Source organism: Corvus cornix, chromosome 1 (genome assembly GCF_000738735.6).
Source record: "Corvus cornix cornix isolate S_Up_H32 chromosome 1, ASM73873v5, whole genome shotgun sequence".
Classification (NCBI taxonomy): domain Eukaryota; kingdom Metazoa; phylum Chordata; class Aves; order Passeriformes; family Corvidae; genus Corvus; species Corvus cornix.
Window position 1 is genome coordinate 43,975,358 of NC_046332.1, and position 12,731 is coordinate 43,988,088.

Sequence of the window (12,731 nt, forward strand, 5' to 3'; positions counted from 1 at the left end):
ATGAATTCAAATTTTCCTAATGCATGCATGCATGCATTCCACAGTACTGGAAACTGTCTCCTCAAATTAAATATTGATGCAGCTTTGCATATTCTTTTATAAGTATCTAACTTAAGACTGTATTTTGTCATTTAAAGCAAATGAAAAGCTTTTTTTCAACTAAATTTGAAAACTATACCTCACTTAAAATATTAGATCAGCAAACCTTATAAAGTATACTCAAACTGTACACTTGGCTAAATATGAGGGAATTGTTACCTTTTTATTTAGCTTCAGCCAAGTTGAGTAGCCTTTGCTGTCCACATACTGCAGCCCAAAAAACCAGACTTCACGAAGACCCACAGTTTTCACCACCTAAAGATAAATGAGCCATAATCATCAGTAATCACCACAATACATTTTTCTTAACTGGTATTCTGTAGCTTAATAAAGGTACATAAACAATTTCAAACTGAAATGTAATCAAGCCTTACAAGAACAAAAAAAGATAAAATAGTACAAAATGTCAGGTTCAGGGAACCCCAGAGTACTAAATAAACTCAAACGCTCCAAGCTACCAACTGGAGCGTGCAGCTGTGTACATCAGCACCTGAGGAACAGAAGGAAGTAACAGGACCCTGAGGTTATAAAGCACATCTGGGAAGTGATCTGCAGACCTACGGAGAAGTGAGTACACTTCAACAGAAGACAACTGGTGAAATGATAATAAAGAGTAGTACCTGTGGGCAAGTATGATGTAATGAGGATGAACTGCCTCCTTCAAATATTTCTGCCATCTTCTAAGAGTTAATGACAAAAGGGGTAAGGATGATCTACCTAATTAAACATACATGACTTTCCTGTAAGATTTCTGATCAGGTCTATCACCAAAAGCTACTAAAGAAGTAAAATTGTCATTTAATACAGGCACGGTCGTTTTATGGACACACTACTTAAAAAGACAGACAAAACTACCAGGCTGTTTTCATAATAGAATTGTAGGGTAACCACTACGGAAGTCCCCCAGGACTTTAAAAAAGGATGAAACTGATGTTGACAAAATCTGCTGTAAAAAACCTTCCATAAAGATCTGTGAATAACAGTAAAAAGATGAACCTCAATAAAGATCGTATTTAATAAAAGCAAAACACTGTACATAAAAGACAACAATTTAAATTATGTGAGCAAAGTTATAGTTGTAAAGCAAAAACGCAAGAAAGCTATTACATTACTATACACATGTAAGGGATTCACAAATCTCTAATTCTACATAAGGAACGGTCACATCAACTAATAAAAAAGGATGCTGCAGCACTGGAAATGTTTAAGAAATGTTGAAAAGTGATCAGTGACTTGGAACATTTTCTGCATAGCTAAGATAAGAACTAGGGCTACTGACCGAAATACGGAAAGATATGATACAGGTCTATAAAACTTGCATGGCATGTAGAAGGAAAATAGGGAATGATCATTCATAATTTCTCATAGTGTAAGAAGAGAATCAACAGAAATCATGACATAGCAGGCTCGAAGCAAGCAAACAAAAAGAATCATTATACTCAGTAAAAGTGTAACTGTGGAACTATTTTACAAGTCTTTTGCACAGCAAAAGCACATGTGGATTCAATAAGCAATTAATCAGAAAGGTCCAGCAAAGATTATTAAATGACTGCAAACTCTGGCTCCAAAGATCATGTATGGTAGTACTTACATATGTCCTCAGGTTGGACCATGGTGCCAAGCTGCTTTACTGAAGGCTGTTTTATGGAAGCATTCAGATGCATGTGAAGTAAATAGAATTTTACACATAGATCCTCCTCCATTTTAAAGTAGTACTATTGGGTTGCAAAATTAAGATTTTGAAAATTAGAAAATGTCATAAGATAACTACGCAAACTTACTTCTGCTGCCTTGCGTATTTGCATAATCATTAACAACCATTCGCACCTTTTTTCTTCCTCTATCCATTCACCTTCAAGGTCCAAAGCACAAAATGGACAATGTTTGTGGATCCAACCTGATTGATGTTTTTAGTGAACATGATTATTTCCTCTAGAATTCCCACATCATGTACTTTAGAACGTAAGAGATGGTAAGAACAGGTATATGTTACTAGTATGGTACCAAGTAACATTAAATTTGGTGTCCCAAATAAAAAAATTTCAGACCTGCTGTTTCTTTTGGCACAGACCTCCTATATAATGCTGATCAAACTACTTATGGCTTTATCAGATGAGTGAGAATGCTCTTTACTTAGCAGCTGTCCAAGCTGAGCTCTTGTACCTTATCAGCTCTCTGAGCTGCAAAGAACTGCAGATGCTCAACAGCCCTGCCTGCAAGGCATAAGGAGACAAGCGCTTATGCTCATGTCAACTTTTTGCTCTCGACCCACTAACTATGGCCCCTGAGATGCACATGATTTAAATACAGATACAGCAAAGCAGAGCTACACAAGTTTGCAAAATCAACACTCAAACCAGCAGAATCCATAAATAAGGAACAAGCATTGCCTACACTGCCTCACATCTCAAAGGAAAGAGAAAAAACCTTTCTGAAACTTTGTACCAAGATAATGCATGCACCTATGCACTGCAGTAGCATGATATGAAAAGTATATAGAGAATGAAAAACTTAGGAGTTTGATTCTGGCTAAAAGCTTCCATTAAGTAGCTTCAAGCAAGTGTTTATCACATCTGTAAAACAGATTTATCCACCATCACATCCTACAACTTGACTATTTATAGGCAATAAAAACTTCTTGGAGAAGAAAAGCAATCTGAACAATATATGTTTGGGCAAATCACAACATACACAAAGACAACCTAACAAGGATTTCAAAACAGTCACCTTCCGAAAGACTGTAAAGAAGGCTTTGGAGGCATCTGGAAGGGACAGTGGGGTACAACACAAAATAAAGGAGACAAACCTCACATTCTTTAATGGCAACTACAGTGAACCAAAAGCTACTAATGCACAGTGCTAACACAACAGAACAACCCCCCATGATTACCACCAGTGTGTGGAAACATATCCCCCACAGGGTTCTTCCTCTCCTAGGAAAGCTATAGATGCTTAACTGGTTGACTACAGGAAGAGAGATCCCCTCTTGCCTCTTCTGACCACTGACAGGATAGACAGAGGGACCAATGACAGGTATGTTAGAACACCTTCTGAAATGCAAGTAATAATAAAAAAAAAAGCTTGTGCAATAAATAAGAAGTTTACTGAGTTTGACAACAGAAAAGAGAAAACCACATATTTCAAATGCTGAATTCTTGTCCGCTAGCAGACAAAGATGAGAACACACATATGGAATGGGAAACAAATCAACAACTCTAGAAAACACCAATTAAAAGCTTAAAAGAACACCGGCTGATAAAAGGTTGAAAGGTTGTTCACCAAAAATGTAGAGCAGCACTAGATAACAGCTGAATTCATGGAGAGGTTATTTTCTGCAAGCAATAACCAACGTGCTTGCCATGTCCACCACTTCTGCATAAACCTTGAAGGCCAATCCTTTCAATAACAGTACTATTCAACTCTCTTTCTATAGAGAAACAGGATAACTTTTTGTCTGAAAATTTCATGCTGGTTTCACAATACAGTTCAGCTTTTGATGTTACACTGTGGAACTCACACATGAATTTAAGATCAGGCTGAAAATGTTTCTCATACACAACTATTCGGGTTGATTTTTCTTGACCTAAATTTTTTTCAATTTAAAACTCCAGAAGTAAGAGCTGGTGAGATGTCAAAACACCACACAGAGAACTGAGGAACAAAGGAGAGAGCATGACAACAAATTCAGAACTGTATCTTTGTTCCGTGTTTGCAAATGCCCCAACTTGGATGAACGTGATTACCTGGGCACAAGACATTACACAGCAGAATGTCACCCCACCCAACAGTGCATGGCAGAAGATAGCAAAGGCTGGCAAAAGACAAGTAACAGCTTGAACCTTCTATGCCACAGAATACCGTAGTTTTATTTGATGGTGATGTTGGTTAGACAAAAAGCAAGACAGCCCCTTCTTAGAAGAAGTCTTTTTAAGAGTCATGAAGTTTATTCCTTTGTAGGGGCTGAAGAAACACTGCTACTGACGTTAGAGAAAAGGGCAGGCAGTAAGTGTTAAGAGTCAGTCATTTCAAAAGAAAAATTGCATGGGCAATTTCATTTATCTAAGAAAAGAAGTTCAGTGTTAAAACAATAAACATTCTCTTCTTTTCAATTTATATAATAAGACATTTAATTGACTCTAAAAGGTCAACTAAAAGTTTAAAGAACTCTTTCAATGTGTTACTTTCTCTTAGTACTTTTCATTACATACTTCAAGCATCTATAGTGGAATGGACAGAAACAACTGCTAGACATAACTGTTGATCTACTTAAACTATTTTGAAGAGTAATTTCAGATACTTCCACATTTCCTAAATAAACACATACATCTTGAATCTAGATAATAAAACACATTTATTGGTATATTGTTGGAAAATGACACAACACATTGACAAGATTCTATTCTTAGCGTTTTCCTGTAACGCTCCACAACACAGATCAAAAACTTATTTCAAGATTCTGATGACTAACACCACGTGAGTGCAAGAACAACCCTTTTTAAGAAATTGTTCACTTTGTCCATTTGACTGATGTACAGCAGGCACACCATCAAGTGAGAGTATGCAGCTCTGATAGGTCTGCAATCCATAAGCACATTAAGGTCATCATTTTCAACTATTCTTTGGCTTTTTTCCTTTCCTTTTTTTTTAATGTAAATTCCAAACTGGTTCACAGAACAACATTATTTAGTTCTAACATTTGGGAAGTGAAAAACCATCTTACAGCATCCATTGCTGGAAAACAATTGTGTTAGCTTTCATTAATGAACTTACTGTTACATACATATTTCTAATACACGCAATTCTAACAACTATATTGCAGTAGCAACTATAATATTATTAGACATAAACACAATATCAAAGCAGTTCTATACACGATTTCTCTGAAGCCTCACTGGTAATGTATTTACAGAGTTGTCTATGAATTCAATACATTCCATGAGAAGTAATGAGGAAATTCACACTAACTCAGAGCATAGCTTAGATAATGTAAGGAAAAACAATTTGTACATGAGAACACTACCACTTTTTCAGACTATGCCTTAATAACCACAATACTCTTAAGTCTTTGTACTCATATATACATAGAGACATATAAGTTACCTGATCAAAGAGCTGCTTGCCTGTTGTATTGGGCTGGATGGCAAATTCCAACTCTGCATCCATTGTGGTTACTCTGACATTGATCTACAGAACATAAGGAAATATTTAAATCATACTGTAACAGTGTAATGCTTCTACATCCTGTGACCAGCCTGTAAGAAACAATAAGTAAGTTCAACAATTTTAACGGTCTTGTTTACACACAGAACATAGCAGTAAGAAAATCAGAAAATTTGAATCTGAAAAAATTCTCATCTTCTATTTAGTACAAAAGCATAATCAGGATAGTATTTACCAGTAGGTTGGAAGGTTAAACTAGAGAACAAAATTCAAAATTAATTTACTGGGATAGCTGACATCACTACTGAACAGCTGAAGAACACTGGGATACTCAGCTACTGGGCACTATCTTTCAGAGGCCTTCCCAAATGCATGCAAAAGAAAAAGTTCTTGGTCACGCATATATCATTTTAAGGTATTTATGCCTAACAATATAAGAAGACAAGCAGCCTCCTGCTTGCCATTTCTAAAATCAAATGGTTTGGTGGTCAAAGTATTTAGGACTAGAGCTTGTACATCTCAGGACAGACTAGTAGCAGGTTTTCATCAATGGTAGGAAAAACTATAGAAGTCAGCTCTCCTTAGTACCAACCCCCTTCAACTCCCTTACTACAAGACTAAAGAATCACCACCATTCAATGAACTTCCTTCTTCTGAAAGGGAAGACCATTTCCCAGATGACTGTTGACAATCACCGGGTTTACTTCTTATAAAACAAGAAGTCAAATATTGCAGGAGATATCTGGAAGCCTTACTTGGAAGTACAACAGTCTTCTCCAATTTCTCTTTAGCTGGTACATACAGAAGTGAGAATTTCCATGAGACAGAACAAAGTATTAAATGCACAGCACTGTCTTCTCAGTGTTAGAACGGTCCTACAGTCCTACTGCCAGGGTATCACATTTTATTTATCTTTAGTGCATAGGAATATAAAAGTCAAATATACTTTTCTATAAATGCAAAAAAAAACCAAACTCACACAGATCTATTCCAATTTCTCTCTACTATAAAAAAGGGAACAGGAATTACGACTTGTATTACAGATTCTTACACTACTTGATCTATGAATGTGCAAACCATTTCCATTGGCTATTTTCCTAATTTTGCCACCAGGTGGAATACTCTGAGAAGTGAGTGTCTGGAAAAGACAAGACAAAACACAGAAGGGAGACCTAAGGTGGGGAAAAGAAAACTGGAGCAGTCTGTCCTCATGCAACAGGTGAAGCTTGATCACTGCTCCCTGTAGTGTTAAGGTAAACAACTTTGGGCACGAAGGGCATATACAAGACAAGAGTAGCTGTAGCCCGAGGACCTCTAGGTTATAGACTTGCAAACAAGAATGATAGAAGGGGCTTAGCCAACTTTACTGTGTGTGCAAACACTGATAAAGAACAAGAGTTGAAGACTTTGGAGTAAAAGACAGTTTCATTGTATTGCAAAAAAAAAAAAAAAAAAGAAATAGAGGGTTAGAGGGTGTGTGTCAGGAAGAGGGAAAAAGATGTTTTCTGTAGATTCTCTCAGACTGTCCATTTCAAGAGAAGAAAAATAAACCCTTATAGAACAGAATTCCTCTAGCAAAAGAACGAATTTTAAATGGCAGGTCTAACTCACTGTCAGTTGCACTAGTTTAAGGGGATTGCCCCCTAATTACAAAAATTTAATTTTTTAAAGCAGTTTTTCTATTTAATAAAATGAAGCCTTCTTTAGGGCAGTTACAAGTAAGCAAGTTACAAAGAATAAGGCTAAAAAATAATTTTATTAAATGCCAAAGTGCTCTGTTATATAACAGCACCATCACCAAAACAAGAAGCGTCACAGAAGATCTACAAAGCACAGCAAGTTCAACTAATTGCAGCAGCATGCAGCAGAAACTTCTTATATAAATATCCTTACAACAAATGTCATCTTGTACAAATGCAAGAATTACTACCTGAGAGTTTATCCTTCACGAGAACTAGAATATCCAAACAGTAAAATAATAGCTGTAATACAGAGGCAAACTCAATTCTCTGAATTCTGTTTGCTTCTGGATGTTACTGTCCCCCAAAAAAATCTGTGCTTTAAGAGTACACAGCTTCTACACCTGCAATAGGTACAAATAGACATTAAGAGTACCTGGCCACTTACGCACATTACAGTAACTGCTTAAGCCTGTAGCATTCCTGTTTATCTTTGAACTTCAAATTAACAGATCACTCAACTGCTAATTAATACTTACATTCAGTTCTAATAATAAAGTTGCAAATTAAATGATGACAACATTAAAACATTACCTTTGTGATATGAACTATTTAAGAAGAGACTTACAAAGTTAACACTACACTTCATTTTCTGTCTGAAGGCATTCGGACAGACTTAATTTTTTTTGCATACAAATACCACACTTCTGCAAACTTGTAACATTGTTTCACAACTTCAATTATATCTGGGCATGGAAAATAAGAAAGTTATTTTTGTCAAAACCTGCAGAGCCCCAAAGGTCTACTTATCTAATTTAAACCTTGATCACACAGCACTCTCTCAACAAAAATCAAACCTCTGGTACCAGGTGAATTGTCTGTAAAATAGAGCTAGCAAACTGCATTAACAAGAGTGATGGGGGAAGTTTCCACTTCATAAATAAGGCAGGGAACTGAGAAAACACAGGCAGAGAAAGAAGGCTCAGGAACTTCAGCAATGGTCACTCTTGTAACCTGCTGTTGAGTATCCAGCTACTTTGAAGCAATTCTCTTTACATGACATTGGTGACAGGGGAAATTATCTGTACCACAAATTACAAGGACAGGCACTAATCTGAACCAACTTTACCACACAAATACAGAAACAGGAAGGAGCTCTTGCAGTGGTGACAAGAGAAATGCATAAAGGTTTCCTGTAGCAAGGGTTGGAAGGCTACCACTACACATATCACATGATCCATTCAATGCCTGCTTTTCAAACTTGCTCTCACCAGGATCCCACATCTTTGTAATGTCCACACAGCTCTCTTCTTCACACCAGTTCAACCAATTACTATCTCAAGTCTGTATATTAAATAGAATCACAGAGTAGTTTGGCTTGGAAGGGACCTTTAAAGATTTAGTTCAATCCCCCTGCAATGAGCAGGAACAGCTTCCACTACATCAGGTTGCCCAGAGACCCATTCAACCTGACTTTGAATGTTCCCAAGGATGGTGCATCCACCACCTCCCTGGGGAACTGTTAGTGTTTCACCTTCATCATAAAAATTTTCTTACTTATATCTAGTTTGAATCTATATCCTTTTAGTTTGAAACCATTACCCTTGTCCTATTGCAACAGGCCCTGATAAAAAGTTTATCCCCACCTTTCTTATATGCCCCCTTTAAGTACTGAAAGGTCACAATAAGGTCTCCCTGCACCTTTCTCTTCCCCTGGCTGAACAACCCCAACTCTCTCAGCCTTTCTTCACAGGAGGGGATGCTCCATTCTGAGAACCATTTTTGTGATTCTCCTCTAGACCTGTTTCAACACCACCATTTCCTTCATTTCCTGCACCTCCTGTGCTGGGACCCCAGAGCTGGATGCAGCACCGCAGGTGGGTTCTCACCAGAGCAGAGCAGAGGGGCAGAATCCCCTCCCTGGCCCTGCTGCCCATGCTGCTTTGGATGCAGCCCAGGACACCTCTGGCTCTCTGGGCTGTGAGGGCACATGGCTGGGTCATGTCCAGCCTCTCATCCACCAGCACCCCCAAGTCCTTCTCACAGGGCTGCTCTCAATCTGTTCATCCCCCAGCCTGTGTTGACACTGTGGGATGCCACAACCAAGGTGCAGCAACTTGTACTTGGGTCTTGTTGAACCTCACAAGGTTCACACTGGCCCACTTCTAGACCTTATCCAGGTCCTTGGCATCAGCAGCAGTCTGAGTTTATCTGTATTTTACCAGACTGGCTTCAGAATGATTAAACACAGCCAAAGGAAAGGGAAGAACACACACTGAAGAACTACGTGTTGATTATTCTTTGCCAAGGGAGCAACTGATGTTTTGATAACAAATGTTGCTAATGGGTTATGAGGATATTTGCCACAGCTCACAAAATAGTATTTATAAAGAAGTTCTACCACAAATTATCTATTAAATAACTTACCAAAACCAATAAAGAGTACAGTCAATGAACGTATCCGGAACAACAAACATCAATGTGCACTTAATCAAAGCATGTACTTCAGAAGGGAATTATATTTGTATTGCATTCTTTCACCTTTAGATGAAATTCTACATTTTCCTGTAGTACCTATCTTCAACCCTCCACAATTTAAGGGAATATTACCACATCACCACATTAACCTTTGAACCTCTCCTCAAACAGATACAGTCCACGGAACATGCACAAAACCTGGCTGTAATCTTAATAATCTAACACTTTCTATTACTGTACTTCAGCCATCCTTTGCAGATACTAGTTATGGCACTTCAGCTTTCATCATGAACTCCAAAACTGCGTAGGTACCAAAACTTAAAACGCCATTTAAAAAAAACATGGAAGTGGTTTCCAGAGGTTTTGCTTTGGTTCAATAAATGCAATACAAATTAGTAATTTGTAAAAGCCACAAAAACCAGTCTGCTTCATAAAAAAATTACATATGGCAAAAACAAGTTTGTTCAAAGAGCTTCCTCACACTGGTTCAGCCATTTACTATCTCAAGTTTGCATATTAAACTGTGTTAAGAGCAGCAGTATATTAGTCCCACTGCTTTACAGACTGCATAAACACACAGCACTCCCTGCGTACCAACATCAAAGTAGATATAGGAAGAGATGAAAGAAAAAACTTTATGAAGACGATAAGGTAAAAAGGTAAGGATTAAACAGCATTAGGAACAGAAGGCTACAGAATAATGTCAGACAGATTTTACTAATAGATAAATCAAAAGAAAGCAGTCCTCCAAACTGACATCAGTTGTCTGTCTATACTACAGAAATAAATCATGAATTCAAGTCATAATTCAAATACTGCATTACACAGACTCAAAGATTTTCCTGTGTAACACCACTGTAGTAAAAAAAATTTATACGCTATTTCAGTTCAGCCACCTTACAGAAATTAGATTGATCTTCCAAATATTAGAGCTTTAAACCACCATATTATTCCAGAATCTGTTATTTACTCCTTCTGAATACACAATACCATAAAATGTGGAATAAATCTAAAAAAAAATATCCTTTTTAGTCTTAGTAACTTTGATATCTATCTCTGTTATTCCCCAGTGTAATGCTTTCTCTCTCATGCCTTGCAGTCTTGTACAAACGTGCTGCAAATTACCACCAAACGCAGATGATAATTTAACTCCTTCTACACCCTATAAGTGTAAATATAAATGCAATATTTCAGTCAATTAAATTCAATCTTCTTAGCCTATGAAATTATTAACAGTTACATAACCCACGATGTCTAATTTTAGCTTCTATGTTTCTATTTTCGGTGCAGATCTGTGAGAATGCCATACAGCTGAGAAACATTTTGTATATATTCTTTTAGGAAGAAAGCACAGAAAATAAGAGTCAACAAATATTCTGTTCTTCAGGAAGACGAGAACTAAGCACACTGAGAACAGCCCTATTAACAGCTCAAATTTTGATTAGAGCAGGAAAGATGTAATTAAACAAAGAAGTCATCAGTTTTATTCAGATAAAATCAGACCACAACATGTTAAATGAAACTAAAATTCACAGTGCTAGGTAGAACTGAGAATACTAAGTCTCTTTTAAAAACAAACTATTTGGTTTTAAAAGTAGAGTAGATGCCGAGTAACAGCTTGAAAAACTGGAAAGCCACTTTGTCACAAACCCAGCCAAAGTGAAGGAACAGACTTTCTACTGAAGCAATCAAACAAGAAAATGTTTCAATTATGTATATTTTTCAGACACATATTGCCTTACTATCTCAGGACAATATACTAAAGTTGCTTTTACCCTTTCAAAACAGCCTCTTCACCCAAGCTATTTAACCTACTGGCCTCTAAGAGAGAAAATCCCAAACACATGACCTTGTACTACCGTGTATAAGAATCACTCACAGTGGCATGAAATTTACTTTAGACTGAGACTTCCAGGAAAAATGGAAGTTCTTTGCTCAAAAATTCCAATACGCCAAGACCTTCTACCGGTTTTCATTTACTTAATTTTGTCTGGAATACTACATAACTTTTCAACATGAAACCAAAAAAAAGTGAAACCAAATCTATTTAATTGCCTTTTCCGCAGTTCAGTATGTACTGATTCCATTTAAACTGATCTATTTATTTATTTATTTTCTCAACAAAAAAATTCATCCCAAAAAACACATGAAGAATTTACTTACACTGCACAAGTTTACATATTTACAAGACTACCAGACCTTCTGAAAACTATCAATTGGATCATTATGGCAGAGTCTGGAAAAAAAAAAAAAACCTAAATAGGTCACAGTAATACAGAAGAGAGATAAAATAACACTGTCAAAAATCTCACCAGTTATGTTAACTGGGTTTTCTTAGCTCTTACCCATGATTATTTCATTCATTTCCAGGTTTAATGATTTCCAGCAATAAAGCTACAGAACACTGACTCTCTTATTGCAACAGCTGTCAAAAATAAGCAACAAGGAGTTAAAGCATAAATAGTTTCTGGACTAGAAGTACATTTGGTTATTGCAGATTGTCCATAAAGACAACTCCCAAGAGCTACAGTAAATATCCATAGCAAGAGACCTCCTACTGTCCAGTACTATCAAATCTGAGCAGAACAGCAAGACTCTTCAAAGAACAATGTCGGATTTATCAAACATAACTGTGGCTAGGCTCTTAAGCCTCAGTCTCCAAAGAAGAAAGAAGGAAAAAAAAAAAGAGGGGAAGGGGAAGGAGAGCTCCAAAGCCATCTATCATTTAAGAAGCAACCAGAACAAAATCTAAAGTTTGATTTTTATAGGTAATACTACTTAACCTTTGGCAAGTGTGCTACTTCTTCATTCCCTGATTACCAACTATAATTACAGCAACCTGCAGTTTACAGGAAGACATTGAGAAATGTAATCAATTTAATATCATTTATAATGGCTCCTTTGACTTCGCTTCCTTCTAAGATCTCACATGTACCTACATCATCAAGAGATACATGAACTCTTTAAAAAAAGACCCTTAGAAAAAAATTATCTTTGCCACAAGGCCAGCTTCTGCCACAAGACCTGGTAGCTAATATCCATTATTAGGGTGGACTGTGCGCTCTTTCAACACCACTGCAATCTCAGTTCTACAGATATTGCTTTCCTTGTGAACAACCCTAAAATTCTTATTTCCTTCAATTTTCTCTGGTCCTTAAAATAGAGAGAACCCTGCCTGCCTAAATTTCATGGTTCCAATCCCAGAATTTAAAAAGAAGTTACCTCACCCAGGCCTTTTTTTTCTAGTCACCACCTCTGTGGCTTCATGGCTCTCCAGCTGCATGGAGCTGAAGGCCTCAGAAACCTCATGAGCTC

General features: G+C 37.0%; 1 protein-coding gene across 2 annotated transcripts in view; it reads right to left on the reverse strand.

The window, feature by feature from the left end:
* Positions 1-12,731, reverse strand: part of RDX (radixin) — a 38,034-nt gene that overhangs the window by 15,619 nt on the left and 9,684 nt on the right. The window contains exons 3-4 of one of the 2 annotated variants that reach the window (XM_039564657.1): positions 5,200-5,283; positions 259-354 (exon numbers count right to left, since the gene is read on the reverse strand). In XM_039564657.1, coding sequence (XP_039420591.1) covers positions 259-354; positions 5,200-5,283 — 180 coding nt within the window. Of the gene's footprint in view, positions 1-258; positions 355-5,199; positions 5,284-12,731 lie in introns of those variants that run through there. The other variant, XM_010400552.3, reaches the window with a different exon arrangement.